This window comes from Astatotilapia calliptera, chromosome 6 (assembly GCF_900246225.1).
Source record: "Astatotilapia calliptera chromosome 6, fAstCal1.2, whole genome shotgun sequence".
Classification (NCBI taxonomy): domain Eukaryota; kingdom Metazoa; phylum Chordata; class Actinopteri; order Cichliformes; family Cichlidae; genus Astatotilapia; species Astatotilapia calliptera.
In genome coordinates this window covers 12,307,720-12,328,213 of record NC_039307.1, presented here as the reverse complement: position 1 = coordinate 12,328,213, position 20,494 = coordinate 12,307,720, and the positions used below count along the sequence as shown (strand labels likewise).

General features: G+C 37.7%; 2 protein-coding genes across 7 annotated transcripts in view; both read left to right on the top strand.

Moving 5' to 3' along the window:
* Positions 1-11,246, top strand: part of vps37a (VPS37A subunit of ESCRT-I) — a 30,364-nt gene extending 19,118 nt beyond the window's left edge. The window contains exons 2-13 of the mRNA XM_026170358.1: positions 809-955; positions 2,290-2,364; positions 3,619-3,736; positions 4,530-4,633; positions 4,846-5,059; positions 5,759-5,829; positions 6,922-7,049; positions 7,139-7,197; positions 7,591-7,659; positions 8,672-8,815; positions 9,498-9,586; positions 9,761-11,246. Coding sequence (XP_026026143.1) covers positions 846-955; positions 2,290-2,364; positions 3,619-3,736; positions 4,530-4,633; positions 4,846-5,059; positions 5,759-5,829; positions 6,922-7,049; positions 7,139-7,197; positions 7,591-7,659; positions 8,672-8,815; positions 9,498-9,578 — 1,173 coding nt within the window. The 5' untranslated portion in view covers positions 809-845 and the 3' untranslated portion in view covers positions 9,579-9,586; positions 9,761-11,246. The remainder of the gene's footprint in view (positions 1-808; positions 956-2,289; positions 2,365-3,618; positions 3,737-4,529; positions 4,634-4,845; positions 5,060-5,758; positions 5,830-6,921; positions 7,050-7,138; positions 7,198-7,590; positions 7,660-8,671; positions 8,816-9,497; positions 9,587-9,760) is intronic.
* Positions 11,247-12,110: 864 nt separating this feature from the next.
* Positions 12,111-19,729, top strand: nsmce1 (NSE1 component of SMC5/6 complex). 6 transcript variants are annotated; one of them, XM_026170359.1, is made up of 9 exons: positions 12,111-12,224; positions 12,525-12,682; positions 13,428-13,547; positions 14,176-14,297; positions 14,440-14,517; positions 15,773-15,919; positions 17,222-17,338; positions 18,642-18,768; positions 19,625-19,729. In XM_026170359.1, the coding sequence occupies exons 2-9, from the start codon at positions 12,571-12,573 to the stop codon at positions 19,657-19,659; spliced, it is 858 nt and encodes a 285-aa protein (XP_026026144.1). In that variant the 5' UTR covers positions 12,111-12,224; positions 12,525-12,570; the 3' UTR covers positions 19,660-19,729. The 6 variants fall into 6 exon arrangements, with proteins under 6 accessions (XP_026026144.1, XP_026026147.1, XP_026026146.1 ...); XM_026170362.1 differs by lacking the exon at positions 12,111-12,224 and having other exon boundaries at positions 12,631-12,690; positions 19,625-19,726; XM_026170361.1 differs by lacking the exon at positions 12,111-12,224 and having other exon boundaries at positions 12,632-12,682; positions 13,381-13,547; positions 19,625-19,726.
* The last annotated feature ends 765 nt before the right edge of the window (positions 19,730-20,494 follow it).

The following is a 20,494-nucleotide window of genomic DNA, read 5'->3' as shown; positions in this document are numbered from 1 at the left end:
CCCTCTGTGGGGGGATACTCCCACTAGGTTTATATCTGGGACTCTCCACCATTTGACCTTAGAACTGAAGTAGCTTCTCGGATGAGAGGTGAAACGTCTTCAAGCAACTTAAAGAAGTCCAGACGCTTTTCTTTGCAAGCTCTTTTGACTACGATGACCTGGATGACTGAGAACCTTCACAGACATCCTAGAGGATGGATTTTAAAAACAAAAATTTGGAACAATATCTGAATGTGTGGGACAAGTGATAAAAATGTAGTGGAGTCCTACATAAAGAGGGACCCATGCTCACCCTAAAACGTTTTAACACCCACAAAATTATTATCATTTATGTTACTAAAAAATTGCATTTTTAAAATGGTTTTGCTGCTTTATTCTTAAATCTCATATAGTTTATTATAAGGTCCAATCCCCAAAAATATGTTATTCTCATATTTTATTGTGAAAAAAGGTTGAAAACAGGAAGTTGCGCTCTACGTAGGCGTTTGCGTGACGTAACACGTAAATAAGTTGATCAAGCTGTTATTAGCTAGGTTGTTTTCTTCCTTTAGCCTTAATCTCTCGCATGATATTAATGACTGGGTGACATTTACACACAGCTCTTGGGAGATAAACCGGAACTGACACTTTAACCAACAAATGAGGATATGCCATCCGACTTTGTAACATATACAGAAAGTACACCTTGTGAGGACGAGAAACCGAGAGTCAAACAGCTAACAGCGGTCAGCGCCGCAAATCTCCACACCGTGTACCGCTCATGCTGACTTTCTCTTCCATTTCTTCTTCGTTTTTACTCGGCCTTTAGATTCGCCAAGTCCGGTCAGTGGTTTCTCCAGAAGAGAATGAACTGGTTTTTCCCAACCTCCAAAGGCTCTGGATCTCTCCCTCCTCTGAACAGCTTACAGCAACAGAGACAGCGGCAGATCGAGTCCCTAAAAGCTGCCCACCCGAGGTAATAACGATCCGTCACCCCAAAACCCGACCCGTGAGATTGTTTTATGGTCACCACGATGTTTCCTGAACATTTTAATGGGGTTAAATAGAAAACACCCTCACTCAGTTTACCAACACACCTGCTGTTTACTTCTCAGAGCTAGCTACTTCTCATAGTTAAGTTAAAAGTACCTCATGCTAGCAACCAACTTTTCGTTTATTATCGACCACATTTATCCCATCTGTTCTCTAAATATTCAAATTATGTAATACTATTTTAGGTAAACCCACTTTTGTGAAGCCCCTTAGTCTGGTTTGTAAGCTAATCTTGCTAGCCTTTTCTCATGGCTAATTAGCGCGTGCTATGTTAGCATTAAATGACAGGGTCTATTTTTAGGGCTCGTGGCTGAACATGTCCTGTGGTCATGTGTTTGCCATGCATGTAGTTTTAAAATGAGCTTGTTACTGAGAAGTGGAGATTAAAGTATTAGCCTTTGTTTATCAACGAATGTTTCCAGCGTAAGCCACCATAAACCCACTGTTGTGGTTCATTTCTTGAGGAGTCACAGTCTTCTATCTCCTAATGCGAATTATGCCACGTGTGTGACAAAGAAAAGGGATTACACAGTTTCTGAGAAGGAACCAAGCATATCAAATGCAGATCATGTGCTTTTAGATGCTATGGAGCTCTGTTGAATGCTTCTCATATGATGACACTGATGTTACTAGGTGTAAGGTTAAGGTTTTCTACACGCTGCTTTGACATGGTAATTGATTTTTTGGGGTGCTGACTGTTTAAACCCCTTATATTGACTTCCGGACCAACTTCAACATGAACCTTCTTTGCCCTATTTTTTCAAGTTGTGATTTTATAAACAGTGTGGCATTACAATTATTCCATCATTTCACTGGTGCAGTTTATCTGGTGAAACTGCAGTTATTCAGATAAATAGTGGTATCAGCAGCATTAGAGGCAGTGGAAGGGAAAGTTCATTATTATCAGACACTGACAGACACTTGTGTGTGATTTTAAAACCTAACATGTCAAGTGTATTAATTGCTCTTTTTTGTGAAACAACTTTTTTTTCCTACCTTTTCCCCAGCGATCAACTACTAAGTACCATAAATAGATTGCATTTACTTATTCATGAAAACTATGTTCACCTTCTGTGCCATTTAATCCCTCACCGACAGAATTTGTTGGGTGAGGATAAATACTGAATCTATCATTTGCTCTTCAAACTAGCAGAATTTCATAAACCTTGACCTTAGGTGTATAATTCTTCTTTTGCATCTTCTTTTGATTGCATGTTGATAAATCTTCAAATTTCTGGCCCTGTTCCTGTTTTACAGCCTTGCAGAAATCCAGAAGGATGTGGAATACAGAATACCATTCACAGTCAACAATTCAACCATTAGTGTTAACATGTGAGTACATTTATACACCTACCAGGTGGGGTCAAAAAGTTCTAATTGTATGGCTGTGAAAACAAAGAGCCTTACCTAAGCTCACATTGGAGGTCATTTTCTCATATACATCTGGCTGCTTTTTTTTTTTTTAGATCTCTCACTACTATCATTATATTCTCTTGCATTTCTGCTTGGTTTTTATTTTCAGTAATTGCATTGAACTTTGCACTGGGAGTCTCACACCATTGGGTAATGATAATAGCATCTCATGTACCGCATTGCCTTCAGGCTTGGAGACTGTGGACTGCAAACTGCTGTATTGTTGCCAGAGCCTGTTATAACCAGCCGTGTTTTTTCAGATGAAATTTGGGTCAGTTTAAAAGAGTGGTCAGAATGGGAATAATAGCAGCCATGCTGGAGGCTGCTTAAACATACCCAGCATTATGACTGTCAACATGGGTTAGGCCAAAAAGGATTTTGGATTTTATGGGCCTCTTTTCTGAAACTTTTTGTCACACTGCATACAGTAATTTCAGATTATCAACAGACAATGGTTTGTGTGCCTCAAAGTCAGTCTGTACTTACACCACTGATTGAAATCTGACTGTAAATTAATACAAAAGAAGGCTAACATTACACGAGAAACAAGATAGAAATTTTCAGATTTCCACAAAGAAGATGAGACAAGAAAAACTAGTAAAGCCGGTTGAGAACCCAAATATGTGCCACAGGCTCTAATAACTCTCACATTAGGTAGTCAAATGTTTGTGAGAGCTCTTAGGAAAAACCTTTGTCACACATTCACTCCCATTTCTGCTTCTATTTTTGTCACCTATAAAGAAAATATGGGGTTATATAATATATATAATATATGCTTTATAGGTGTGGAGGACTGTCCAATAATTGGTTTGGGTCTGGGTATTTGAGAACTGTATTTGCCATAAACATTTTTTGACAGATGCCACTTTGGCATGTAACAGCAGGTAAACACAGGTCTTACTAATCCCAAGAACAAAATTTATGACACAATAAATACCTACATTTTCAATAATCCTGCTCTTATAAAGTCTGTTTCTTTGTTTATCAGTGAAGTTCTCATTTGCTTCCTGCATAATTGACTTGTTTCCTATTGATTATCAAGTAATGTTTATTGATTATCCAGCAATACTACATCATAACTAGATTATATTATCTGGGCTGTAAATTGTTGATAGTTAAACCCTTTAATGTTAGCTAAGTTAAACACTTCTCTTTTGTTACCCTTCATTTCAGTTTGCTGCCTCCTCAGTTCCCCCAGGAGAAACCAGTGGTTAGTGTCTTTCCCCCTGTTGGTCATCATTTAGTGGACAGCAATAATGGCACTATGATCAAGAGCCCCCTCATCACTAATGTAAGTAGCTTTTGAGAATTAAAGAGGTTTTTTTTCAGATCTTAAACAAGAATTATAAATTATGGCATCCTGAATCCATACTTAAAATGACACAGATAACACTTTTTTTGTTTAAAGTGTCATTGCACAAATGTGTGTGTGGTTTTCTTTTTTGTTTCTGTTTTTCAATGATCTGTGTGGAAAAAAAAAGAGAGAGAAACAAAGGGAAGTAAAACGCTGCAAAGTGACAGCATTGCTGTGAAAGCAGCAGGACAAGTTGAAAGATCATTACTCATGGTAGTGTCCAAGATAACTACATTTCTCATCTGACTAAAAGTGAAAGTGAAATAAGTAACTTAAAGTCAGGGGGTTTCCAAGCCTGAGCAGTAGGTCTTCTCACCACCGATCAAATGCTCTGTGTCTTCAACCAAGAAGAATAGTCTAATTCTATTATCCAGTTTACTTGGAAATACATATATGTAATCCAGTGTTCTAAAGCTATAATACATCATCTGCACACACAAATAAATAAATAGCATACTTTAGAAAGCATCTTGAATGTAACCAAATTTAAAAAAATAATTTAATACATAATTAAATTGATCCAGATAGAGTGGGGAGAGCTGTCGTCGATGCACAGCTGTGCACATAAACCAGGTGTTCATCAGCTGCAAAAACATGTACTTGTTTGCTTTTTTCTGTTTCTTTCATTGGTTCATTGTGAAGTAAATCCACTTATTTTAGGTTCTTCTGTTAATTCATGCTTTAATTTTATCCATGTTACTGTATTTAGTTGTTGTTATATATGTTCTAGTTTGGGATGCACTCAGACCTGGGAAAGGTCATCCAAAGTCTGCTTGACGAGTTCTGGAAAAGTCCTCCCGCCTTGATGTCTAGCGGTCCTTCTGGCTTTCCTTAGTAAGTCTCCTCCTTCTGTCATTGAGAATATAAGACACTTATTTCTCAGTACTTTCTTATGGCATTCTAAGAAAGTTCGTATATTTTTCAAGTGTGGTCTTATTTTAAATATTATTTTAAAGTGGTTCTAAAAAGCAGTTCGATATATTTTTTCCACATCATTTAAACATTGATGTTATGCCTTTCATTCTTTCCTTTTTTCACTGGAGCAGTATGTACAAATCATCAGGTATAGCACCTTACCCCAATCCGGCTTTTCACTTTGGTTCTCGCCACATGGGACCCAGTCAGACACCACCTTCTGGTCCAGCCCCTGCGCCAATGCCTCACCCAGGGGTCGATAGTGCCCTTGGGCCCCCTCGAGCTCCAGCGCCATATGGAATAATTTCTGACCTGCCACTGCCTGTACCTATTGGAGATTCAGAGGTATGCAATTGATGCACAGTGTATAAAAATGGAATGGTAACAGTCAAGCATATAGCAAGCAAAGCATCACCTTCCCCAACCAGATAAAAGCATTGATCAAAAATTTGTAGGTTCCTCCACCTATATCCCAGGTTCTGGACTGCTTCCAGCACAAATTCTGTTTAATAAAGATTGCTTTGTAAATGTAAACATTAGCCGGGCTGGAAGCAACCCACGAATGGTTGAGAAAATGTCACTGATGGGGAAATTGGCCAAATTTAAAGGTAATTTGGTGGAACTCAAGGATGTATTTTACCCCAAACCAGAACTTTTTGTTGAACCTAATCAAGTAGTTTTCAGCACATGAACCTAACCAGAGTTAAACCAAAAGTGAAAACAAAACAAATCAGCGAATGAAGAAAAAATCCAAGCTTGGGAAACAAGCCATGGTGTCCTGCCAACAGATCTACAACTTGCGCTGTCATTAACACTCCATACAACTAATGTGGACTTTCTAGGTCACTCAAATAAAACTTTAATCTCATGCTGGCCAATATTAGTGCCACTAGTGCATGCACATTACACATTACAGGAAGAAGCAGATAGCATCAGACAAAATTACTCAGCGAACTAGCATTGGACAGTCCGACACAGCTCTAGTGTTCAGACATTAATACACTGAAGATTGTGATGTGAATATATAACTTCTGTTTCTTCTAGACTAGACTAAATGGACACGTGTACAAGATGCCTGAGATTCCTGAGTCTTTTCCTGAACTCTGTGACATGAAGTAAAGTATTCCTTAATGATTTCAAATTAAAATGTTTGCACAGTGTGAAATGTTTGTTCGTGACAAACATTATTTCATACCATTATTGATGTATTCAATATCTGTTTATGTAAAGTGATGGAAATAATTATAAATAATGCTGAATTTATAAGTTGCTCACTTACAAAGAAAGCGATAGTGTCTAATTTTTCATTTTAATGGTGAGAGACGATTATCAACCAGAAAAATCTCCAAAAAGTATTTGGAAAATCTAGAACTATAAAAATCTTGCTCCAGGGGGTGAGCATGATCATGAGAAAGGTGGTGGATCAACCTGAAACTACACGGGAAGAACTTGTTAGTGATCTGAAGACAGAACACCATGTAAGACTCTTGCCATAAATGACTTAAATCTTTCAGCACATGTAGAGGCATGTCCTAAGTTTGTTAGTGAACATCTAAATCAGCGGTCCCCAACCTTTTTTGCACCACGGACCGGTTTATGCCCAACGATATTTTCACGGACCGGCCTTTAAGGTGTCACGGATAAATACAACAAAATAAAACTAGTAACGGTACTGAAAAAAAGAAGATTTATTCATAACACACGTGAAAAGACCCAGGAAAACAGAGTTAACGATAAAAACGATAACAAAATAACGCTGAAAACCAATAAAAACCCTGAAAACCATACATTTCACACCTGAGCCTCAACTCTCGCGGCCCGGTACCAAACAACTCACGACCCGGTACCGGTCCGAGGCCCGGGGGTTGGGGACCGCTGATCTAAATGATTCAGAACTGGCAGAAAATGCTAGGGCTCAGCTCAACGAGCCGTGTTTGGAGTATGAAATCTGCTGAGTATAACCCAAAGTGCACCAACCCGACAGTCAAGAAGCAGTTAAAACGTTATACGTTGTTTTTTTTCTTCTAAGCGTACACAATGACTTCACTCCATTGAGGGTTTTGGTTAATATTCTATCTCTATCCATTAAAATGTACCTACAATAAAAGTTACAAGCTTTTCATGTTTTTTGTAAGTGGGCACACACATCAAATAATTACTCTCACATATCTGCCCATTTATCCACTTTTTTCTTTATCCACCCCCAGCCTGACACAGTTGTCAGATATGTCTGAAAACGAAGATGTGTTGCTCAAGTTTTTTGTGAGTTTGCCACAACTGAAACAGGTCACATCTGATAAAGAAGAGTTGGTCAACAGTATACTGGACATGGCCAGTAAGTTCCCCCCCTGTTCTCATAGATGGTCTTGCGAGTCATAGGAAAGTGAAACTCTAATTTAAGTTGGTGTCAATGTGTTTTTGCAGAGAAAAATCTTCAAATGGAGCCACATCTGGAAGGAAAAAGACAAGAGATGCTCTACAAGGTCAGTTCATACGTAATTCCTCTTTGTTTCATAATCAAGTCAAGTCAGTGTATTTATAAGCACATTTTAAAAAATGCAGTTTGACCAACATGCTGTACTAACTGAAAAATAGAAAAGTAATAACTATATACATCAATATAGAAAAATAGAAGATAAGCCACAAAAGCAAAACAACTCAGTCACCGTAAAAAGCTAGGGATTAAAGAGGTGTGTTCAGACAGGTTTTCAAAATGTTAGAGAGGTCAGAATTTGAAAAGGCAGACGGTTTCAGAGTTTAGGCGCAGTAACTGCAAAGGCACGGTCTCCTCTCTGTGTCATACACACATAGCTCACATATTCGTTCATGCCATTGTCCTGCTGCTCATTATGTGTTTTTGTCTCTTGTGCTAACAGTATGAACAGCTGACTCAGATGAAGTCAGCTTTTGAAACAAAGATGCAGAGACAGCACGAACTCAGTGAGGTAAATGGCCACACCAGCACACTCTGGTTTTACATGTAATACATGTTTAGTGCAAATACACGTCTTGAAATGAGAGTTTTGACATTTTCATATGTTTATTCCAATCCTGATTTATCATTTTGTTGATTAAAACTGAGCTTGGGTTGTTTAATATACTGTGTAACTTGTGAATTGTATAACTGTGTAATTGTAGTACTCTTTGTTACTTAACCCTCCTGTTATGTTGCGGGTCAGATTGACCCAGAACAGAAGAGATGTCTCATGTCATCTGCATCACTACAGAAAACAAAACAGAAAACAAAAAAAATCAAAATTATAAAAGAAAATTGTAAAATAATCAATGCTAGTGTTTCTGACACTTTTTGATGAGTAAATTTGCCCCGGGTCAAATTAACCCAGGAGCATAATTGGTGTTCCTGGAAACCAACTTAACAGGAGGGTTAAGCTAAGCTTGATTGACTGCTTAGTTTCCAGAAAACCAAGCACAAAAAGAAAAAGTAAAATATAAGATACAGACTTAATTGGTGACTACATGTCGGTCTGCTACAGTTGTGGTCAGAGGTTTATATACACTCATCAATGACGTGAACGTTGTGGTGATTTTTTTGGCTTTTAATTGACTTTTCCAGGGTTTAATGATTGCACAGCATATATCTTTATTCACTTTAAATAGCAAGTATTGGGTGCATAAGTTTGAATTTCTTTTGAATTTTCTTTAATCCACACAAGGTCAAAAGTATACATTAAAGGCTCAAATATATACATACAGTTACTTTAATCTTTCAGCAGGTTATCCTGAAGATTTTACATTGTCTTTTTACTTGACTTGGCCAATACAAGGTCCCTTCACCGTCAGAAAAAGGATTTGTTTAACAGTACTCATTAGATTGAGCAATACTCTAAAGAAGAGCTTATAGATATCAACCCAGACATGTTTGCCTGTAAACACTCTTTGATCATTTTGTATTTCATTTATGTTTTGTCTTTGTTTTTTTATTTTACTCCCTACCAGAGTTGCAGTCTAAGCACTCTACAGGCTCGGTTAAAAGTCGCAGCTCACCAGGCAGAGGAGGAGTCTGAGGAGACGGCTGAAAACTTCCTGGAAGGACGCATTGACATTGACGAATTCCTGAACAGCTTCATGGAAAAAAGAACAGTGAGATGCTAACAACAGCAAGAACGACAAAAAAACATTTATACCTAGAATTGGCCAGGAGTCATTTTTATGCTGTTTTTTAATTCATGTTTCATTCATGTTTTGTTATATGAGTCAGAGTTAGCTGGGTTTGATTGAACGATAAAAAATCATTTTTTTGAGTTTTGAATGGGATGCAAACAGGGTGTTAAACCTGTAAGGAACTGGAGAGAGGCTGATGACGGTCATGATAATGACCAATCTATCATGCAAAGCCTACCCGCTGTGTTGACCCCTTGTGGCAAGGGAAAGCTGAAAGTAGCTTCTTTTATTTGTTATCATTGGAGAAAGTAATTAAAAAAACTTATTCAAGAAGTGAAATCTTTGCTTTTGTTGATACTGTTGCATCAGTGGGTAAAAATGATGCCGCGTGGCTGTTCTAGGGTTACGTGTTGGCTTTTTTTAACCTTTTAAAAACTGAACCATGAAATAATTGACAGAGATTTTTAATTGTTTAAAAATAGAGGTTTTATTGAACCTCCTGACACTTTTTAAAAAATTATAGTTTTAATTTGTGCCATATTTACTGCATTTGGCTCTATTGTAATTTATTGTAAATTATTGTTAGGTGTGAATGTTATAGGAAGTACTGCACTTAACATTTTAAGGGGAAACTTCAGATGACTTTGGTTTTGTTTTCCAGCTTTGCCACAGCAGAAGAGCCAAAGAAGAGAAGCTGCAACAGTCCATCAACACACATGGCCCGTTTCCTACCAGTCACTAGATCACAAGGTAGAAGAATCACAGCACAGCACACATTACTTAGTCGCATTGCAGTCACATGTCTGCTTTTACAATGACTGTAATAACCTTTCCTCTTTTTTTTGGAAAGGGAAAAAAAAGGAAATTGTATTTTTTATTCTCATTTATTCATTCTGCTTCTCTCACCATTTCTTTGGTCCTCAGATTCAGTGTTTCTCAGCCAACTGCTGCCAAGTAAAAGGAAAAAGGTATTACAGGGGCCGAAAAGCACACTGGGCACTCATCAGTTTGGAGAAACATGAAGATTTTGATTGCAATGCTGGGCTAAAACAAGAAGCCTATGGTGTCCTGATCCAAGCTTAAAAAACAACAAACCACACAACAAAACAAAGCAAAACACAAAAAAGCAGTTAAAGTTGGATCTTGTGAGAGTAACGTTGAGTCACCACAGAAGGCCAAACCTTGGAGGATGAGTGGCACATGCCTAGATGCTCCAGACACATTACTATGGATTCATCACATTGTGGATAATTTTATTGCACTTTTTTTTCCAGTTTTGACATGGCAGTGATTACAACAAGCTTTGTTTTCTCTTTAGATTTATGTCACGTTGCTCATAAAATCTTGCCTGTTCTTAATCAGGAAGGTTGGAGATGTGAAGAAATTTGGAAGAAAGTACAAGTTGTGTAGTACAGTGCCCCTAATCTTCCATTTTCTTTGCTGTGGGCTAGTTAGTATCACTTAAAAAGTTATTCTGAAATATTGGTGTCTGTACCATACATCTCTGAGATCAGTCCTTGCTTAATCATCCCATTACACTTTACGGAGATGTTGTGCAGCCAGTGCACTTTCAGCGATAATTTGTCCAAGACAGCCATGACTGTCAGTGAGTAAAACAAAGAAAAGAAGCAAGGACTCAACAGTTCGGTCAGGAGACATTTAATTGGGCTGTTAAAATGTAAACTGTGTTTTCAAAGTGGAAAGTGGTTGATTGTTAATCAAGCTGTCAGTTTGAGGAAATCCTAAACACAGCCTGAATATCATTACATAAACATTCATAGTTAAGGTTTCAGATTTTCTATCAGTACTCTGATAATCCCTCAATTTATGTACTGTAAGTTGTAATACATTTGTTTCCAATTCAAAGTTAACGTGAACCAAGCAGACCACATAACATACTGTAAGAGCTGTTTCAGTTGTTAGTTCCTGTATTGTAATTCTGCTTATTGAGGGTCACGTGTTGAAACCAATGCTAACACGATTAGCATTTGTGGTTCTTGTTTTTAGCACTGAAAGCAAATATTTTTCCACTCAGAGGGCAGGTTAAACTACATTAACTCAAATCTGAATACTTCAGTCCCTCTTTTGCTTTTTACATTGATTTAAAAAAAAAAATTCTTGATGTACACATACTGACCACCACTTTTTCCTTATATGCACAGTTATGATCGCCTGAGAAACTGTTTTCTGACACCTGAAACCTCAAACTTGAAATTTCTGCTGAAAAGCCTCAGAAGATGTGGGATAATGTTGAGGAATATTAGTTTAAATGCTGCAGTAAAACTCAATGACATTGGATACTGTATTTAAATAATGTTAATAATAGGCTATATTGTAATCAAACACTCGAGACACCTTGTATTATATGTTCTTATTTAATTTGTTAGAGTAATAAAGCATTTAGAATAAATTCTGTGATCACATTCTTTTTAACATGCCAGCATTGCCTGAAAGCCAGAGGTTCTCAGGGTATCCTTGGGCTGCATGATGTCAATAAGGTGCCTGACCATGATGTGGAATTTGTTCAATGAACATACAGAGAAATCCCCAACAATCAAATTATCACTAAGTGAACAGCCTCTTGGCAATACTGGGAAGGAAAAACTTGTTATGAACAGGAAGACACCTTTAGCAGAACCAGGCTCAGGAAGAGGCAGCTATCTGTCGTGACGAGTTGCGGGTGATGGGAGGAAGACGGGACAAAAAAACACACTCTGGAAGAGAGCCAAGTAATAATAAATAATGATTAAATCCAGAGTGGTGTGTAAGCTCAGAGAGTGAAGGGTGAGTGAAGAAGAAACACTCAGTGCTCTGTAGGAAGCCCTCAGCAGCCTAATCCTATGGTGGTGTGACTAAAGAAGGATTCAGGGTAACCTGAGCCAGCCTTGTATAACTCTATACTTTATAAAATTCAATTTACACTAAAGATTATACGGTGTAATTTTTTCATGGCATTAAAATAAAGCACAACACTGCTACCGTATATATTGTGGTGACGTGCAGTACTGTACACGCAAAACATTAACGCTCAGTACCAATATGCACTTTCACCATTAGAAAATTTGCTTACATTATTATCTGTATGAAACGAGACACAGTTTTTCTTTTTATTCATTCTTTTATATAACATGAATCTTTTTGTTGCTTTGTTTGGTATCACTGGCCTGTGGGTTGCTTTTGCCTGCTGTGGACATCATCTTCATCAGTAAACAGATTACCACCACAGACTCTGTTCTCTCTGCAGTTTCCATGGCACCCAAGTGCATACGTCAAAGATGCAATTTCTCTGTCGACATGGCAACCTGGTAACGTTAAAACACGTCGATTAGATTAAAAAAATGAATGAAAGAAAAGGGAGAGACTAGGAAAGAGGTGCCAGTCAGAGGAGGTAAGTCTGAGCTAAAACACTAATAGTCTGCTTTTTATTTAGCTGTTACTTTATTTAGCAGTAGCTCCTGCTTTTCAATGAATGTGGTTTGTCTCTGTATTAATTATTTTGTGTATCTGGCTTTTCTTATGTGTATGTACCATATACTAAATCTATTCATTAAGAATTTTATGTGGAGCTGCCACTTTTATAATATTTCAAACTTAGAGGTTTTTAACATTTAACATGTTATGTATTGCTATTGTAAAAGTAAAGGGAATAATTTTAGTAATGTTAATTTGGTCACTGATATTGTGACAGCTCTAAAAAACAGGTCTGCAGGCTTGAATGAACAGAGGTGGCAGGGATGGCATCCCGCAGTAGTTCCTCCACAGCAGCAGGTGGCAGTGATTCACCACAAAAACCTACAAAGACGAAGAGAACCCGGAGGAAAAGACGGAAGGCGCGAGCGGTAGGGGGTGAGTAGGTAAACATGTTTAAATGAAAATGGAAAGAATTAAAAAAAAATTTTTAAACATTAGAGCAACTGCAGAACTGGACAAGCAAATAACCGGGTCCATTAGCAATAACCGTTGATTGACAAAAGACAGCAGATAGTTAAGTTAAAGTTGGCAAAATGTCTGGCTGTAACGTTACCTAGCGTAACCTTTCTAAAAAGATTCAGTCATAGTTACAATATTTATATAGTTGATGCTAAAAGCTAGCATCAGTAGTTTTAGCGTAAGTTAGCCGTTCGGCAAAGACGAGGAAACTGTTTCAGAAATGATGCTATTGTTGAGTTTGCAGGAGGGAATAGTTGTAGCATTTTAACTTAAAGAACATCTGCTAACAGTCCTCAGAGAAAGTGCTTATTTCACTTTTTATACACTTTATAACAGAAATACGAAAGTACCGTGAATTTGGTTTGAATAACAATTTGGCAGAACGTCGGATCGGACGCTGGTCTTATTTAGTTTGCTATGTTTTGTTGTTGTTGTTTGTTTGTTTTTATAGATGTCTACATGTGCCTTTTATATGTTTTATAACTTCTTTTTGTGTCAGTGAAATAGTAAGTGTCACTTTTTCATCACATTCTTATTTATCTATTTGTTTATTATTTACGTTTAGCCAGCACAAAAGTGTTGTGGGATGATCATCTTTTTTGTCTGATTTACAGATATTTAACTATATATATATATAAAGACCACCTGTCTGTACCCACAGACATGTCACGACAGATGGGAGAAAGCCATCGAAGGTTTCTTCAGACCATGATGGTCAGTGGAGTAATCGATGAGCAAGCTGCAAAGGCTCTTTATCAATACTGCTGTGAAACGCACCACAGTAAGTAAATTGTGTGAACAACAATTGAATGAAAATTCAAAATGCACCTCATAGTGTATCTGGAGACTAGTGTAAAGTAGGGCAACAAAAAGTAGTATCACCCCCTTATTAATTATTAATAAATAATTTCTTATTTTCTTACACTAAGAGACTGTTACTATTGATTTACTGTTACACAAAAAAGCAACCTCATTACACTTGAAGGCAGTGTTACAAGACGCCTTGTACCAAAATTAGCTACTAACTAATTTCTGTCTGCAGACCCTGTGCAGCTATATAAATTATTAAATAAGTTGTAAAATACAAATTTTGGGATAGAAGTACAATAAGATGATGGTATATATGTTCCAATTAAAATCCTTCAGCCCAACCCTCCCCAAACATATAGACATTATAAAATATTTTTGTGTGTGTATGCACTAGGGCTGTGCCATTTCATATTGTCCATTGTCCATTATATCATCAGAAATATTGTCACAACTTCCCTTTAAATACTGTGATACAATTTTGAGATTATATCACCAACCTTTAATGTGCACATTATGACACCAGAACCACAATGTGTCTTGTTTTGTTTTGTTTTTGTAGGAGACTAACAAACATTGTTGTTTTTGTTTTTTTTCTGCAGCACAGTATGCACCCGACAAGCTGGAAGATTTTATTGATACTATCAACTCAAGACTGCAGCCAATGTTCATGCAGATTAGGAAAGGGATGTCTGAAAATAACGGTCTGCAGTACTACGCCTTGGTTAGTGATTTAATGCTTGTATTGGGTCTGCCTTGTCGGGCTGTTGTTTAGTATGTGTCCAAGCTGCAAAGACTTTACATGTTTAAGGATCATATTAAAGGAAATACATTATTAATTAAAGTTTAACTTTAATCCCATCCAGGTGAACATGGCTGAAACTGACATCACCAGGATGTCGTCAGATTATGCCGACAATGAACTTGAGCTCTTCAGGAAAACAGTGAGTTAAATTCACAGCAAAACAACATGTTATAGATGCCTCCACTATAAATTTTGGTATTTGTTGGGGTGGGGTTTTAAGTCTCTGGTGGTATATTGATGTAAAACCCTGAAACAACATAACTTGTAGGGGTGGGGGAAAAAAATCGATACTGTGTAGTATCGTGATATTTTGTTTGCTAATAATGTATCGATACAGGGACAGCAGAAATCGATATTTTGTTACAAAAAAAGTTTTTGTGGACTGGAACATGCTCTGACTTCAGAGCATGTTGATCCTTTTTCTGAGCAAGAATCCTGACATTCCTTCACTGTCCAAATGTGTTTAACTTTTTTTTGGCAGCAATAAACATAACAGTTTACTTATTTTAATTTAAGACATGTTTTATTTTAATTAAGTTTAAAACTTTTTTATTTAATGTAAAATTATATTTTGTTTTAATTTACTTTCAAATTCTTCAGTTGCTGAAGGGGCTGCATAGTTTTCATAAATTGCATAGTTCAGAATAGCTATAATTGTACCAGATGGTTGCATTCAGTTAAGTTGGACTAGACTGTAATACAAATCGTTCAGTTTGTCAACAATAAAACTGACTGAAATGAGAGAAAGACTGAGTGTGAGACTTTGATATTAGATAAAATGAATATTGATAAAATTTACCTTTATGTACAGAATCTGAATATCGCAAAATATTTAAAAAAAATTGCAATAATATCGAATCGTGCATTAAGTATTGTGATAATATCGTATCGTGGGATGTGTGGTGATTCCCACCTCTAATAACTTGTAGGTTGCAGTTCAGTGTAACAGTCTAATCAGTGACATTATCCATAAACAGTGGTCAACATTATTTTTTTGTTCAAAAGATCATGTAGGAAGTCATGAATAGATTACTGCACACAGATTTGTGTGACTGTGGCTCTTGAGGTAGAACATCAACCATTTAGAAGACTGGGGTTGTGATTCCTGTCCATATGTTAGTTTCCTTGGACAAGAGTATTGAACCCCAAATTCTGGTGTGTGTTAAATTGGCAGTCGTTAACCCTGTAAAGCCCAAACCATGAAAATTCAAAATTTTGGAAAATGGAGTGTTGAGAAAGAAGTTTAAAGAAGTTTGTATCATATTTGCTACATCAGGAATTCCTAAACATATCATGTTAAAGACACAGAAGAAATGGTATGAATGTGTGTGAATGGGTGAATGTGGCTTGTAGTAAAACTAATGTTATGATCAACTTGAATTGTGCTCATTCAGTTGGACCTCATCGTGTGCTCTGAGAATGGCAAGGCTTCCTCTACTGATATTCTGAACAGCACAGACTCCATGACCACCAGAAAGATGAAGAAGAGCGAAACGGAGCACCTGTTGAGCCGATTAGTGCACGACAAATGGCTCAGTGAGGTAAAATACACCGTCTCTAGTAGGATTTCACAATTCTGATTATTTATTTCCCACAAACTACTTCCTCTTTTTTGTGAACGGATTATTAAAATGATTTCAGTTCAAGTTCAAGTTCAAGATTCTTTATTTGTCACATGCATAGTTATACAAGTATAACACACAATGAAATGTAGCCTGACACGCTCCTCGACATGTGCAAAAATTGGGGGGGGGGGGGGGGGGTGTAGAGGAAGAACATTATATATATATATATATATATATATATACAGACATATAGTATATACACTGGGTGAATGTGCAGTAGTAGCAGCAAGCAGGTGAATTCTGTACATTAATATGAATAGACATCTGACTATTTTACAGGATAGACAATATAAACATATTTAAAATTAAAGGAATTGAAATGTACATTGTGCCTTGGTTTAGAGTGTCTGGAAGAGAGTCCTGTCTCAGTCAATTATAGATGATGTGAGAGGGCGGGTGTGTGTGTTTAGGGCACGGATGGCTTGGGGATAGAAGCTCCTCTTGAGTCTCTCTGTCCTTGCCCGGAAGATGCGGAACCTTCTACCAGATTGCAGAAGTTGGAACAGTTTGTTGCCAGGATGGGACGGGTCCTTCAGTATCTGCGCTGCTCTAGTCCGGCATCTCCTGGTGTAGGTGTCCTGAAGCGGGGGGAGAGCAATCCTGCAGCAGCGTTCTGCTGTACGGATCACTCTCTGGAGAGCTTTTTGGTCCTTCACACAGCTGTTCCCGAACCACGATGTCATGTTCTGTGTGAGGATGCTCTCCACAGCGCCTGTATAGAAAATCCTGAGGATCTTTGGAGAGACCCTGAACTTCCTCAGTTGTCGTAGGTGATACAGGCGCTGCCTAGCCTTTTTGGTCTGGACCTGAATGTGGGCAGCCCATGTCAGGTCTGAGGAGATGTGGACACCAAGATACTTGAAGTACTTCTTCAAGTACTTGCCTTCCTATTAACCATATTTAAAATGGGAATGCAGCAGGAGGAGGTCATACAGCTTATTAAGGTCAAATATAATTACTCCATTTATGTTTATCATTCCCATACTGCTTCCTTTATTAATAAGGCGTAAAATGTCATTAATTATGGTTTATTATTATAGGCTTTATTATACAAATAAAATAACGTTTATTTAGACAATCCTTCTCATTTACAGCTTACAAAACAAGATTTCTTTGTTTCAATGATAACAAAAATATAATAATAATAATAATAACATTTTGGGTATGTGTTTCAGTATGCTAGTATCATTTTAACTTGCGTGCTATTTGTTACCCTAGAAACGGGGCGAATACACCTTGTCCACCCGGTGTATCATAGAGATGGAGCCTTATATTCGCACAATGTATCAAGACCATATCAAAGTGTGCCACATCTGTCGTAACATCGCTTTCCAGGTAAATGTTTCCCTTTTTACACTTAGTAATATCACCCTCGTACCCGCTTGAATTTAGGCACTGATGATCACTGTAAACTGTAAACATTAGGTTGGTGTGGTTATATTACCTCAACTTTAAAAATATAAATTTTTATTTTTAAAACGAACAATGAAGATGACTAGCATGCATATACAATTTATAATTTATATTACAATTACTACAAATTATTGTTTATATTATATTCATTTGCTGTTGAGAAAATTGATCTTGAGAGAGAATTGAAGTAAATATCATCTGTAATGTTGACCGCCTACCGTATTGGACACAACTGCTTGATAAAGCATATCTAATCAGCCATCCAAATTGCAGAAACTCATATAAACGTGCTGAAATCCCAAGTGTCAGCTGGAGAAGGACGGGGACTGAGGTCTCTTTAAATGTGGCATTGTTTATTTGAATATTTCAGAAATGGTTTTCACATAAAACATTTTTTAGAGTTTATAGAGAATGCTCAGGGAAAGAAGAAAGCCATTGTGTGAGTGCTAACTAATTGACGTTGTCTTGTTGATGCTCAAAGAGCTCAAAGAATAATGTCAGAATGGTTCTAGCTGATAGAAACAGTAATACAATCACCCAGTAATTATAACCACGTTATAGATATGAGCATCTCTGACTGCAAAACATGTAGGATAGGTTGACCACAGCAGCAGAAAACCAGTGTACTCCAGAACCATGTAAGATTGGAAAAACATTGTCTGGTCTGATGAGTTTCAGATGATTGGAACATAATTTGAGATTAAAAGCATAAAAGCATGGCTCCACCCTGCCTTGTTGGTGGTAGGCACATGACTGATGTAATGGAGTACACTTTAGGCCTCTTAGTGTAATCTGAGCACCACTTAAACACCACAGCCTGTTGACTCATGTTGTATTCCTGTATTCCTCCTTTAATGGCAAGTGTTTTAATCGGCTAATGGGCATTTTTGACTGAATAACACACCACAAAGAGCATAAGACCAGTTTCTTTACTGTGCTAATTCACAGTATTTAAGTGGCCTCTACCACACCAGAACCAGTGGAAATAGAGACTAGCATAATGAAGATGCAGCCCACATAAGTGAATCATCTGGGGCCAGTATGGACCAAAATCTTTGAGGAATGTTTTTAATTGAGAAACATTTAAGATAAAGGATAGTCCAACCTGATATGTGTTAAATGTATCCAAAAAATGACCAGTTACTGTAATGTGTCATCAGCATTATTTGTTTGCTTACAGTATTTGATCTGAATTATTATTTTTTTGTCTCTCTTGTTTTTTCAGTGCCAAATCTGTGAGAATCCTACATGTGGCATAAAAATACACAACCCATGTGTGGCCAGATACTTCAAAGGCAAATCGGAGCCACGTTGTCCTTCTTGTGATGACTTCTGGCCACATGAAATCCCTGGTATATGTTGTTTATTCTCAAATGCTGTTTCTGGACACATTAGACCTCCAGTAGTTAGAGACTCCCAAACTTTGGTGCACATTTGATCGGCTTCAACTGGAACTGTGAATGATAAAAATAGAAATGAGTGTGTGGCGTGAATAAGGCACGGCGGGACCACGGAGTATCATTCGGAGCCATCTTTATTTACATCTCACCACAACACCCCCAAACCCCTGAGTCCCCGTGTTTTTAACTAGGCGGGCATGATTAAGGATGCCGTGCAGGTGCGTCCGCCCTCCCTGCACGGCTGCTGAGGTGCCTCACGTGGCTCCTCCACCGCTTCACTGTCCTCGGGACACACCTGTGGGGGTGGCGCCCAGGCCCAGAGCAGTGCCGCCAGCTCCCCAATCCTTTCCCGGTGGCGCTCGGACTGGTCCTGCAGCTCTTCCTGCTGGCGACGCACCTCCGCCGCCTGCTCCCGCTGGGCGGCCGCCATTTCGGCCACCCTCTGGGCCAGCTCCTCCATTCCCTGGCTCCGATACGGACCCGCCGTGCTGCCTCCTGGGTTTTGGCACCAATGTGGCGTAAATAAGGCACGGCGGGACCACGGAGTATCATTCGGAGCCATCTTTATTTACATCTCACCACAACACCCCCAAACCCCTGAGTCCCTATGTTTTTAACTAGGCGGGCATGATTAAGGATGCCGTGCAGGTGCGTCCGCCCTCCCTGCATGGCACCGCAGACCACACCCCACCACAGAGTGCAAAAAAGATGTGTGATTGCCGTTTTATAATTCATTTAAACATATATTCAAATGGAAGGTGAATAGAACAACATAACAAACTCATGTTCTTTGTTCTTTTTATTACAGAAGTGAAACGTCCTCATTCACAATCCAGGAGATGAAGGCTTCATCAATAGTCTTTCTTAATGGTTTATTAATATAATATAAATGTCTTTATTGTTTTTGCTTTTATACATACAAAATAAAAGATTGTTTCAATACTGTAGTATTTGTATTGCATTTTACAAATATCTACCCCCGCCCCTCAAACAAAACAAGTTTCTCATTGTGAACATTTTTTTTCTGTCTAGATATATATTCACATTTTCTGTTCCACTAGAAGATAAGTTAAGAGAATAATGTCATTCTAAGACATAAAAGATTTTACAGTAATAGCCCATTTTAACTAACATGTGATGGAGATTTGAAAATTAGTTTTGCTGTACAACATACACGAGTATCTGATTTGCTGAAGATAATGACATAAATCCATCTTAAAATGTGTCTCACTGTGTTCACAATAAGAAAGTTTTCACTGATCAGTGGCTGCTCAGTGGTTGAGAGGAAATTAAGGCGATGTCTTTCTTTCAAACCTTTATCAACTTTCCTAAACCCCCTTTTTAAGTCTGTAGCATACAAACTGTTAAACTGAAAGATGTAAGAAACAACAATAACCATTGTTACTTTATCTTGTCCCCAACAAATTACATAATACATTTCAGTAATGATTTTTAATTTAAATGTTTCATCACGATCTTGTGTGTTTTTTAAGTGCTCCTTTAAATTTTGGGGCAGTGAACAATATGGCAAGAAATATAAAAAATACACAAAGAAATGAAGCAGCAATTTGAAAGTTAAAAAGGGAAGCTCAATGAATAAAAATAATGTAATAAGGAGCACAGTACTTAAAAATCTAAACAGAATAAATACAAGTCCTGTAGTAAAAAGCCTGAAAGA

Coding starts and splice junctions, on each gene's coding strand:
- nsmce1 (XM_026170359.1), top strand. CDS start 12,571: ATGGCATCCCGCAGTAGTTCCTCCACAGCAGCAGGTGGCAGTGATTCA. Junction 12,683..13,427: donor GAAGGCGCGAGCGGTAGGGG/GTGAGTAGGTAA, acceptor CTGTACCCACAG/ACATGTCACGACAGATGGGA. Junction 15,920..17,221: donor ACGACAAATGGCTCAGTGAG/GTAAAATACACC, acceptor TTGTTACCCTAG/AAACGGGGCGAATACACCTT.